Below are 13288 nucleotides of genomic sequence, written 5' to 3'. Positions count from 1 at the left end.
GACTTGTTGTTTACTAAGATTGAACCGTGTGACAGAGACGTTCACAAACTGGCAGACTGTGATGTTATGATACTGGAATGTTCCGACGGTCAAGATGTGAAAATTGACAAAGAGTGTTCAAGGTGCAAGAAACACATCATATACTAACCGCACGACGGAGATATCCGACTCTCGTTGGCGAATTCTGATACAGTAAGTGTTCCGAAGGCCAGAATTTGAAAAATCAGCATATAGGTATTCAAAGAAAAAAACACATCGGGGTGAACTTATAGACAGAAACAATTGTATTATTAATTAATATCTTGCGAAGATAATTATTATCTTCGCAAGATACACTCCAAAACCAATGTAATCATCAAGGCCTAATGAAAGGTATGACCAGCCTGTTTGAATTTTAAAAGAATCTCATTTTGTCAAATCATTGGACACAAGAGGAAACCATGGTGACACGGTACGCAGTACGGTTGATGATGCGCAGAATATATTTTCTGGTTATGTCTGAGCTCGCATGTCTTCTTACTCAAACACGCCCTCGGCCCCCACTAAAACATTAAAATCCCCTTAATAACAACAACGGTACTTTGAAATATTGGAATTAAGATTGGTCAAAGTCATTTGACATTGTGCACGGTTTCATTTATTAATTGCGACGGGTCACCTAGTCTAGGTTGTAGACGGCGATTTTATTTAATATTGGTAAAAAGATAAACATTTTGCCAGATATGGCGTTTCATACGTGGCGTATCACCAGATAAACAACGAATGGAGTACTAATGTTTTACTTACTTCAAAATAATTATTATTGTAATGCAATAGCGTATAGGCCTAGGGACGGGTAAATTGTAGTAATCATACTCTATCTTTATTCATTATGTTTTAGATATTATAAATATTACGATCATTAATCATTGTAGTATGTAGTGACTACAAAAAAACCAATCGTCCAATCAATTTATTTAGATGTTATATAATATGTAATATTAAACGATCGTGTGATAGTACTTTTTTTTTATTATAGTAGAGGGAATTTTACGAAAAAATAGCGAAAACCCCTTTATTTGTGTTCTGTGAATGTTACCTCAATATTTGGAAAAGTCGTCGATATTGTGGCTTTTTTCCGAAAAATATGTAATATTAGTGCATATTAATTGGATTTAAGAAAGGTCTTAAATCCCTGTTATAGCACAGGGATTTTCTCGAAAAATGACCAAAATTCGACCTTTTTATTTGTCGACATAAAGTAGTCCTATGACACTATAAGATGATAATTTGGCACTATACGTGCACATATAGCAATATTAGTGCATATTAATTTGATTTAAAAAAGGTCGAAATTTGGGTGATTTTGCCAAAAATCCCTGTACTATAGTACAGGGATTTTCTCGAAAAATTACAAAATTTCAACCTTTTTATTTTTCGACATAAAGTGGTCCCATGACACTATAAGATGATAATTTGGGACTATACGTGCACATATAGCAATATTAGTGCATATTAATCTGATTTAAAAAAGGTCGAAATTTAGGTGATTTTGCAAAAAATCCCTGTACTAGTACAGGGATTTTCTCGAAAAATGACCAAAATTCGACCTTTTTATTTGTCGACATAAAGTAGTCCTATGACACTATGAGATGATAATATGGCACTATACGTGCACATATAGCAATATTAGTGCATATTAATTGGATTTAAAAAAGGTCGAAATTTGGGTGATTTTGCAAAAAATCCCTGTACTATATAGTACAGGGATTTTCTCGAAAAATGACCAAAATTCGGAATGATATTATGTTCGAGGGAATATATATATCCCGAAGCGGCAGCTGAGGGATATATAATTTCCCGAGAACATAATATCATCCCGAGGGGATGTTAAATCTTATATTTTACCGATATAAAAGGCGATATCTGTTATATTATATAGCCAAGAACAAGTCTGCTGGGTTGGGTGAAGCTAGGCTAGGCCTCCTATTCTATAGTATTTGTATTGTATGTAAACAAGCCTCCTGCCTAGACACCTTACCTTGCGAAGAATAATATACAGATAATTACTAATTAATGATTCCTTGGCAATAAAATATTCACTTAGGCCTAGGTCGTTTAAATTAACAGAAGAATTTCCATCAATAAGCCTATTAATAATAATATTATAATCAGGTAGGCCGAATAAACAATTCGTCGTCTTCTCTTCGAGGAGCCGAATCACCGGATGTTCAGCGCGTACTAGTTACTAGGTTACTACCGTGAGTATTGACCAATCACAAACGGTGTTTCATCACATTTAGGGAGGACTAATAACAAATGAGGGCGCTATGTATGCATAGTTTACAGAGCCATAGAGAGAGTTACGACTTCGAATGGATTAGAAGCCATGTTTGTGTCCACCTATTCCTATGTAGCGTTATGGAGTTGAGTCTTTTGTTTTGAAAATGTATAACGTTCAAAAGGCTTTAATTATCGAATTTAATATCAAAACAATCAATTTGATTAAAGGTTTTTGTTAAAATAATAAAAAAATTATAAAGTTACTGCGAACATGATTAAAAACAACAAAAATAGCAATTTCGGAACGGCTCTGGTTGTGCGCTCCATGCACGCTCTACGCGTGCGCGTTTAATTTGTACAGCGATTCTCTATAGTAATGCATTGTTTTTACATTTTGTTGTTTAAAAATCATGTTCGCAGTAACTTTATGATTTCGTTATTATCTTAACAAAAACCTTTAAACAAATTGATTGTTTTGATATTAAATTCGATATTTAAAGCCTTGTGAATGTTATACATTTTTTAAGCAAATGACTCGACTCCATACGCTACATAAGCATAGTTGGACACAAACATGGCCGGTGTGCACACCACGTGACTTTCTAAAATCCGTGAACGCAAAGTCGTAACTCTCTCTATATATGGCTCTGATAGTTTAAATAGTTTAGATGATTAATTTCTTCAAGCAACTTCCGTGGCGCTGTGGTTGAAGCGTTGTCTTGCGATGGAGTGACAATTCCACCCGAGTTCAAATCCAGTAGATGACTTTTGTTTATTTATCGGCGAACGCGAGTGTTGCCACACGAAAATTACACAGTCAATATCATCGAACTCAAGAATGTATATGATTAATGACAGGGGACACGATAATTACGTGAAAATTGCTCAGTCAATATCATCGTTCTCGAGGATATATACGATTTACGATCCTCGCAGCGATAGTCATGTGACGCAGTTTCAACCAATCACGTTCACGTATTTACATAGGCTATGTAATATTGCTATATATGCACGTATAGTACCATTATTATCATCTTATAGTGTCATGGGACCACTTTATGTCGAAAAATAAAAAGGTCAACATTTGTTAATTTTTCGTGAACATTCCTGTAAAATTATTTCACGAAAAAAATGTCGAAATTTCGACACTTTTATTTTTGGACAAAAGTGGTTACTATATCACACATAATGTGTTCTGCGGGTGTTACCTCAATATTTTGAAAAGTCGATATTATGTAAAATAAGGTCAACATAAAGATAAAGACAGGGTAATTTCTTTATTAAACAATACATTAAATTGCAGAAGAACACAGTGGTTTAATTCTTGATCAACAAGATAACAAGAAATAGAAACAAGGCCCGTGAAGATAGGGAAGGCAACTTACATAATACAGAGGGAATAGGCAACTATATAAGGACTGGATATGTTACAATGCATTCATACAATAGTATACATTATTATATTATAATAATTAGTACATATACCGTATCTATTATGCTTAGAAAATTAGAAAATAACTGATTTTCTACAACTTATTTTATTTTGTTCAAAATACTAAAGTATTTATTTTTATCATTGTAGGCTTATTTACATTTGTTGGTTTTTAATTTTCTACATATTCTTAGATATTATCTTAAAGTGTAACGACATTTCTTAGTGTTATTTAACAAATTGATCATCCCAATCAGTCCTCGTTAATCTCTCCATTGGACGTGAATCTGAATTTATTTCGACTTGTCTCTCCCAATAACGTCGGGAAGATAACTTTACCATTTCGATTCCCAATAAATATTTTTAAAATAATGGATAGTTGAGTTTTAATGTGTTTTGCACATGTATGTAAATATGACACTATTATATAAATGATCTATCAAGCATGTCGTATATTAATTGAAAGTACACATGCGCACATACAGTACCTATGCACTAGTCCAGCCTATTACTAATTTGTAAGTATGTAACTTAGATTTCTAATGTATAAAATAATACCATAATAGTACCGTAAACTAAGTAAAGAACCATTTAATGAAGTCGTGTCGTGTAATAGAAAATAAAGAAGTAGCCGAATGAAACAAAATAAATTGGCGAAGTGCACCACGAAACAAGCGCGGCTGCGCGTACTTACTGGGCATATTTAAGCCCCCCATTCCAGCCGATTTTTCACTTTATTTACAATTTTTTCAGTATCATAGAAAAAAAAATCAGTGATACACACATGTAAGCCCCGCCCACCATAACGAAACATCATGTTATTATTATTATACTGCAGGAGTAACTACTTCACTGCAGTAATGTATGACGTTAATAAACAAAATGAATAGTTACTGCAGTATCTGCAGTAAGAATAATTTTGCCATGATCCCTAACCGAAAACCTAACCTTGTTCGTAGACAGGTCATTTCACACAGCAACATATCCTTACAGGCCTGTATGTAAAACCAACTGACTAAATGTAGTTGGTATGACGTCATATTAGTTTACTAAAGTTTGGTTCTCACTAGCGACGCAACGTAACGCAACCTACGCAACGTAAGAAAATGCCCTTCCGATAATTGTGTTTGCCCCCGCCTGCGTGAAATCAAACCTGCGATGTTTCCAGCATTGTTGCATCGTCCGTTCCCACTTGTGATTGCGCAATACTGCACTTTACGTCGAAACGTCGCTGCGTTACGTTGCGTTGCGTTCTAGTGGGAACCACGCTTTAATCAATGTCGAATTAGTATGACGTCATATTAGTTAGACTAATCAATGTCGAATCACGACAAGATAAAATATTACGTCATTGCTTGGAATAATATATATTATTCTACGTTCGTACAAAAATGTTACTAATATTCTATTAATCAAAAGTGACAAGCAGCTAACTTTCAACATGAAATAAACTCTTTCTTATCTAATTATTTATTTATATAAGTTTTATGAATTTTATATAAAAGTTAGAATTATAATTACAACATAAATAACGGCGGTTTTAAATAACCAGTAATGTGGTTAGTTTGTCTTCTAATAAAAATATCCGCTACAAATAAATCGTCTACACACAATGTGTTGTACACTTTAATTCTTATATCCTTATTATAATAATTAAACCTAATATTAGCAAGACAATAGTAAAGTGTATGCTGTTCGTGAACTATAACAGGCGAATATTTCATTAAAAAACAATAGCACTTTAACGTTATGTAAATAAATTATTTAAATTGCACTCTTTCGTATTCGCTAAAAGAATTCAGTCGCACATAACTAAATAAATTTCAAAGCTGAATACATCGTAAAATGTAACGTAACCATCTTAAAATTGTTGACGTCATCGAATTATGTGATTGCACGCTTATCATTTCACATGAATTAAATGATCTGTATAAATTATATATTATATATCACATGAAAAGTGTGCATGTACATTACGCAAATTCTTAGAAACATTATTATGCATGTACATACACACTTTCAAATCTTTCTATTTCATATTGGCACCTTCGAGTAGTTACCTTCATTTTGTCTTCCCCCTTCATACTTTCCAGCTCAAATGTCCCCTTCATATTGTCCCCTTATACTTTCCACCTCAAATGTCCCTTGATATTGTCCCCTTTCGTACTTTCCAACTCAAATGTCCATTTCTTATTGTCCCTTTCAAATTGTATCTTCCTATTAATCCTTTCAAAAAATATTTTGACTGAAAAATCTCTTCAAAATTTATCAATTGTTTCGTATTCATCAACAGGCACTCTCTGTGTTGACTGAAAATAAAAGAAAGAATTGATGACAGATTTATCATTTTCATAATAGAATAACTCTCAATAAAGCTCTGTCTACACTATCAAACTTTATGTGATGTGCCCATATATGCCCACTATTATATATGGGCACATCAAACTAGTTTGATAGTGTAGACAGAGCTCAAAATCTTTTGAAAGAGGGTTTTGACTTTGAGAAACCACATGAAACTGACATTACATACTTGTCTAACTAAAATTATGCTCTGAAGATGCTTTTTTACTGGTAAGATGTTAAGCTGTGATTAGTACATTGTGTTAAAGGTACACACTTACTGCTGGTATTCCATGCTTTAGGCCTTAAAGGTGACAGAACCACAGAATCGTCATTTCGCACTACAATATGCTGAAATTAAAAGGTTACAATGTGATAGGATCTGATGCAAGTGCTATGCAGGCTGGCAAAGACAAAAGCAAGGCAGTGGTGATGGCAGGCCGCGATATTTCTTTTCGTACATAAGTTGGGGAAACATGAAACGTCACAAAATAAACATGAATATTCATTAGTCATATCCATAAGGTGTGACGTAAGAATTGATCTAGCAACAATTCACTAATGCAAACGCTTTCTGTCGAGCCGTCTGTTTAGTCGAACGGATTAGATGTCAATGTATGGGGTTCGAATCCCATGAGCAACTTCTTTTTACTTTATAGTGAGAGAGATTATTAAGAGGGTTAGGTTTAGTTATATTTAGAAAGTAGTTCGGCTATCTTTTACATAAGGGGTCCCCAACTTATGTACGAAAAAAAATGCTGGCAGGCCTAGGTATGATACAAGGATTTGTTTGTGACTTTACGCTTGACCATTTGACGTATTTTGTCTCTCACCGCGCACAAAGATGAACATATTTGTATTGATGGTCATTTAGACCTAATTTATGCACATGGAACAACCCTAAAGCGTGGTTATTCCCACTAGAACGCAACGCAGCGACGTATTGACGCAAAGTGCTGTATTTCGTTATCACAAGTGGGGACCGACGACGCACTAGTGCTGCAAACATCGCAGGTTTGATTTCATACAGGCGGGGGAAAACACAATTATTGGAAGGGCATTTTGGCACGTTGCGTTGCGTCGCTAGTGTGAACCAAACTTAATCCTATAGATTATTATCGTTCAGAAATAAAAGCAAGACATATTATAAGGTTACTTTGTAGCGTTACTATGTTGAGTGGTTTAGTATTTAGCTTGGTTCCAACTAGGACGCAACGCAAGGACGTAGACGCAACGCAAGCGAGTCACACGCGACTGTTCGAATAATCTATCGCTTGTGATTGGTCAAATAACTTTGCGTTGCGTTACGTCCTTGCGTTGCGTCCTAGTGGGAATCAAGCTTTATTAGGAATAAGTAAAGCGTTGATACTTTAATATAAGCGTGTTAATTACATAATATATATATATATATCAGTAGCTTATATCTTAACTCATTACTATCTCAGCAAACTAAGATCAAAATACAATTATAAATCCAATATATTATTTAGATTAAGTGTTGGGGATGATGATGATATTGGTTATACAAGTTTACAAATTATGAAAAATATGGAACGCCAACAAGATTATAAGTAGTATAAGAGTAAGTAAAATGATGAAGCACAATTAAATAGTACAATTAAATGTTGCGATATGAAAGTGTACAGGTACATATAAGTGAAAAATGACACAATTAACCGTACGCGCACAATTTGTGCGTAAATTGAAATATGGAACGCCAAAAACCATGACACTGCGGAAGAAATATTATTTCCTCTATGGTGATACAAAATTGTCATATTGGCGTTCCATATTTAAATCGATAGTTTTGAAAGTAAAAAAAATAATCAGCTGCAGTGCGCATCAATATACACACGGGCGATATTTAAATGACTGCGCGCGGTACTTATTCGCACGAGTACGGTATATGACGTCATTAATTGCATACGTTCAAGATGAAACAGACTGAGTAATGATCTATGAATAGCAATCTTGGTGTAAACATTTTTTTAATTTTTAAACACATCAGTGATAAAAAAAGTATGATTTGACCAAGCTAATATAATTTTCTTTCTATTTTTTTTTCTACTTTATAGAATTTGATACATAAAGCAAAATAGCCCTTTAAGCAGAGAAGCAACGTCGTTTAAAAAAAGTTTAAATGAATATATACGTCATCAAGATCTTGATTGTGATTGGCTGAGACACGACGATCGTGCAACGTTTTATTTTTAAACAGTTTGCAGAAAGGATTACATATCTTGCACTCATTCTAGATTAAAATATAAATGCGCAAAAAAACAGAACATAAAAGTAGAGTCATTAAACATTAACCTAAAATGTTTCACATTGGTAAAGGCTAACGCGCACTAGAGAACAATAAATATTTCTTGCATGCGTTGATGATCTCCTTTTAAAAAGCTATGAAGAACGCAAAGGTGTAAACAATGTGCGCAGCAGGGCTCTAAATGTCATGCGTGGTATTAAACCGGAAGTATGATGACGAGACCTAGAATGATGCATGATGGTAAATATAATGGTATAAATAAACATTGAAAAGGAACATTAAAATGTTAGGAAAATGAAAACAAAGTTAGTGTTATCATATTTTTATGAGTAGTATGCAGACAAAAGATTACAATGAAAGTTGAAAAAATGATGATTAAATGAATAAAGTTGATTAGAGAGAACACTGATTGCAGGCTAGGCATTCTTACCGGACTGTTCTTCATAATGCCATTATTCCTAGGTCTTACCTCTCGCCAATCCTTAAATAAAATTGAACGTAAAATTCCAATTGTTGTAAAAGGTGCATAATCCTAGAACTTCATAACTGAGGTGGTAAATTTATTTTGAAACAGTAGTAGTAGTAGTAGTAGTGTTAGTGGTGGTAGTGGTAGTGGTGGTGGTAGTGATAGTAGTGGTGGTAGTAGTAGTAGTAGTAGTATCAACTACTACCTTCACCACATCTTTAGAGTTAGGCTTACACCATAGTCAAGAGATTGACTATGTCTACACCAGCAACTGAATTGTTGTTGTAGTTTGCTCGGGTTTACAAACTAAAGTTTGTTACAGTGTAGATTTTCCAAACTTATTTTCAGTTTGCCGAAGTTTGTCAACTGCTCTACACTAGCAAACTTTACTGAATTGTTGCTGTAGTTTGCTCGAGTTTGCAAACTAAAGTTTGCTACAGCGTAGACTTTTGCAAACTTATTTTCAGTTTGCAGTTTGCCGACGTTTGTCAACTGCTCTACACTAAATAGCAAACTTTAGAAAACTTTTCCTAACAAACTCGAAGTAATTTGGTCGAGTTTTCAAACAATGTTTGTCCGAGAAGACTACTGTAGACTAGGCTTTAGTAACACGAGTTAATTTGCGAGTAATGGTAAAATTAGCAAAATGGAAAACAGTGGGTAAATATTCCCATGTGACACCACAATTTACCAATACTTACCGATTCATATTTATTGTCAAAGTTATTCCTTTTTTTGCCTTTGTATTTATTCGATGTCATGTGCTCAATTCCGACAACAACGAACGATAGCACAATGCCCATCATCAAGATGTAGAACGCGCCAGCTATTTTGCTCAGTCCAATCTCATTGGCATTGGCATTTCTGGCAAGATTCGCAGGATCGTCGCTACACGAACTTTCCCTTTCAAACCATTTCTTGCGCATGTCTTCTAGTTCACCGTCTTCTTGGAGCTTCAGTATACTAAAAAATGATGACAATAATAATTATTTATTTGAAAGTTACACTTTTGAAACAGTGAGACACTTCTTAAGAACGAAGGTGCGTCCATAGTAATTCAAATAGAAGTAAAAGAAAAGTGATTTACCAAGAAAACTTAAACTAAATTATGTACAATATTTAAAAGTAACAAAAGTAATACAGGATATAACATTAATCAGAAACGAGAATACATAATCGCTTATATTATTAACATTATAATAACTTATACTTACGCCATTGACATTTTGTCTCTATAAGGTGAGCCTTGGGCGGTAGCAATACCATAACCCTTAAGATTAAATGGTTTACCAACAGTCATTAGATCACACTCGGCTTGCTTGATATAATCTAAAATTGGGGCATCCCAAAAGAAAGCGTAGCCGCCTTCTGATACTCGGTTATACCCTGCTTTATCGCTCTCAACCCACGGTGAATTTTCCGGCAAGTGTTCATCTGAGTTCATATAACTCCACATAATTTCGTATATACCAGTGTGTTTCCTTTTCTCAAAATATTTCTGTAAACTGCTTCCGTTTATTGTACCGTATGAAATCTTCTTTTGGTAAGCCAGATCTTCCAGAGAGTTTATTGGATTTTCCATCCGGGTTACTGTAAGAAAGGCGGCAAGATTGGCTGTATACGTCGCTATGATGATCAGTGCGAACATCCACCAGGCGGCACTTAAGATTCTACCGGATATTGATATTGGAGTGTTGTCACCACCTAAAAATCAAACATGATTACTTTTAAATCAAATAGCTTGGTGTAGGTTAGCATCGTAGAGCCTGGGTGTTTTGAACGAAGGCATTGAATCGAATAAAAGAGCAAGTTAATCAAGTTTAGGTATGCCAAATTTACAGAAAAAATTAGTTTTTATTGTTTTTAATAAATTAGTAAAAATCTATCTCTAAAGCTTTTTGTTATTCTAGAAGCGTCTTTTACTAAAAGCTTGAAATTTAGCATGTTCTAACGGGTATTGAAAAGCGGTGTTCGTTCTTAGGCTTAGGCTCATAAGTAAATTAAAAGTTACACTCGCTTATAATGATGAAGTTAATTTGTTTTCTCTGTCTATCATCTCATAATAACATGAATTATAGTACACCATAGTTGCAAACACATGCAGATCACGGCAGATAGAAACAAACATTACTTCTAATGTTTCTACTTAAATAATTATTTTCTACAGTATGATGTAACTTGTTTCAAGGAATGAAAGAAGATGATGGAATAAAAACGATGACCGATAGAGGAAAATTGGTGAATAGAAATGTATCTACTATGCAACTATAATGACGTCATTAATGTTTGGATTTGGAACCACTGAAATCTATATATAGTATTCGTAATAAAAGTGGAGACAGTCACTGCACGCGAAAACATGCACAAAGTTTAAGAAGGAGAAAGATATGAGATTGTGATAAAAAAAATTGAGATAAAAAAATGAATGAAAGGAGCATGGATGCAAGGTAGTGAAATGAAAAAAAAAGAGCTTCAACCCATGCGATTGAGGGCGCACCTGCCAACTACATGCAAATTAGCAAAGGCGCAGACGACAAAAGAGATATTTGCCTGTTTGTGTGTGAATTCGCTCATATTTCCACGGAGCTGTTAACAAAATCGAACGCAACGTATGCAAATAAAGAAAATGTAAGAATCAAGAAAATATGTAGCTTTAAAATTGAAATAAACTTCTGTCTTGTGGCAAATACCTCTAGTATAGTCTTGTCCTTATATAAGTTAGGGAATAGAAAAAACAAACTACGCATGCGTCAAACGATTTCTAAACCTGCGAAAAATTGCAATACAATTAAAACACGATGAATGAACGTGTTTAAACCTAGTATTACATAAAAATTAAAAATTTGTTGAGCAAATTGTCCTCTCATAGAATTGAAGCAGCAGACACAAATCCCAGAGGTATTCGTCCCTTCGACCAATTATTTAAACAAATTATTTAAGCACAACAAAAAAAAACACAAATTAATATAAATATTGTAGGTTTAATAAGCTAATTAATATGTGCTTTAATTGTAATGTATTAATCATCTCGTATAAAGGGAATTTCCCCCAAACTTGTCACGACCAAAATGATGTTTTCAAAATCGAATGCAAGTCAATTAAAACTGAACATATCAATATATTCATAAAATACACTAACAACAGTAATACGTCATCAAAGATAATTAAAGCCGATTTTCCCCTAGGCGAATTTGTTCGCGCGAATCGAAAGCGCCAGCTTGTACGCATGCGTATTCATGTTTATATCTTCGAAGTCCTTCTCTACGCATGCGTATTAGCTGACGCCTTCGATTCGCGCGAACACATTCTCCTAGTTGAAAATCGGCTTTAGGCACATATCTATACTTTAATTTAAACAACTGATGATTGTCGCAATGCATATTAAAATAATTTAAAAATAAAAATGGTTTAAAAATAAGGGAGGTAAATATTTAGACGAACCTTGCTGCATACACGATGCAAAGGCAAACCACATACTATTCCTAAAGTTGAAATCATCAACATCCGGGCTTCTATCACTACTTCGATAACTGCTATAAGGACTGAGTCTATCCAAAACGTACACAAGAATGCCAACTACAAACAGCGCTGCCAAAATCGAAAACCAAACCGTCCAAGCGAGAGGATCGAGAAAAGCGAAAACGTTATGTTGCTCTTGAGGTTTTTTCATTAATATTCCCACGCCGTAGTTCATATATGGCTTGGTAAAATCGATCACTTCCTCTCGATCTGAATTAATAATCATACCGGCCAACGCAATGTCTGCCCGCTGTAAAAAAAAAAGAATCATACTAGGCTATGTATGTTGATACTAAACACCAATAACACTTAATACTAACAAAGGATGTTCCGTGCCCTTTACAAACTCTTCAAAAATGTTATGTATGTGATTAAGAATTCATTCTCATTCTCATTCCTGAGGACGATCAAAGCATATTGATCGAAACGTCGAGAAACCGAAGGTCTTTTCAGAACTAAAGAATACGTGGTGTAGGCTACCGTAAATTATAAACTTTATATCAACATTTGATTTCGCCATGCAAACCTTCAAACAATACATTTCATATACTTTGAAATCCAGTTACATAAAATACTGAACAAAGACAGCCTCTTACGTCATAGTAAACCTCTCCAATGAGTCCATTCCAAGTCCCATCACCCTCCTTCACACCGTATTGTTTGTCTGGCACATCATATATTTGATATTTGAAATCCAAATCTTCTGCAATTTTCTTTATCAACTCAATACAAAACCCGGTATGTCTGGGCCCATCGACTGTGTCCTCTTTCACAACAAACGGTGCTTCCTATAACAAATAAAGAAAAGGAAGAATGTATTATAAACCTATATATCTAAAAAAAAAAGCACATACCAACAGACTATAAAAAATTGATTTTTAGATAATTTATATTAATAGACAATTCTTGCTATTCTTTAAATGAGTTGATACAATATTTAGGTTTCTCGTGGTTTAACATTAGTTCAAAATTCGCGCTCTTCTTGCAGGAGGCAAGAACTCTT

At 34.3% G+C, this 13288-nt stretch overlaps 2 protein-coding genes across 7 annotated transcripts in view; both read right to left on the bottom strand.

The window, feature by feature from the left end:
• The window catches only part of LOC144835715 (copper-transporting ATPase 2-like), a 142685-nt gene that overhangs the window by 36068 nt on the left and 93329 nt on the right, over positions 1-13288 (bottom strand). The window lies entirely within an intron of this gene.
• LOC144835722 (glutamate receptor ionotropic, delta-1-like) overlaps positions 3527-13288 on the bottom strand; it is a 70556-nt gene continuing 60794 nt past the window's right edge. For 3 of the 6 annotated variants that reach the window (XM_078690797.1, XM_078690796.1, XM_078690798.1), the window contains 7 exons: positions 12882-13073; positions 12208-12535; positions 9981-10470; positions 9468-9729; positions 8731-8781; positions 6316-6385; positions 3527-6003 (listed from right to left, as the gene is read on the bottom strand). In XM_078690797.1, the coding sequence (XP_078546923.1) occupies positions 5981-6003; positions 6316-6385; positions 8731-8781; positions 9468-9729; positions 9981-10470; positions 12208-12535; positions 12882-13073 (1416 nt within the window). In that variant the 3' untranslated portion in view covers positions 3527-5980. The remainder of the gene's footprint in view (positions 6004-6315; positions 6386-8730; positions 8782-9467; positions 9730-9980; positions 10471-12207; positions 12536-12881; positions 13074-13288) is intronic. The other 3 variants (XM_078690799.1, XM_078690800.1, XM_078690801.1) reach the window with 3 other exon arrangements.

Source organism: Antedon bifida, chromosome 2 (genome assembly GCF_963402885.1).
Source record: "Antedon bifida chromosome 2, ecAntBifi1.1, whole genome shotgun sequence".
Taxonomy (NCBI): Eukaryota; Metazoa; Echinodermata; class Crinoidea; order Comatulida; family Antedonidae; genus Antedon; species Antedon bifida.
This window is presented reverse-complemented; position numbering and strand designations above follow the sequence as displayed.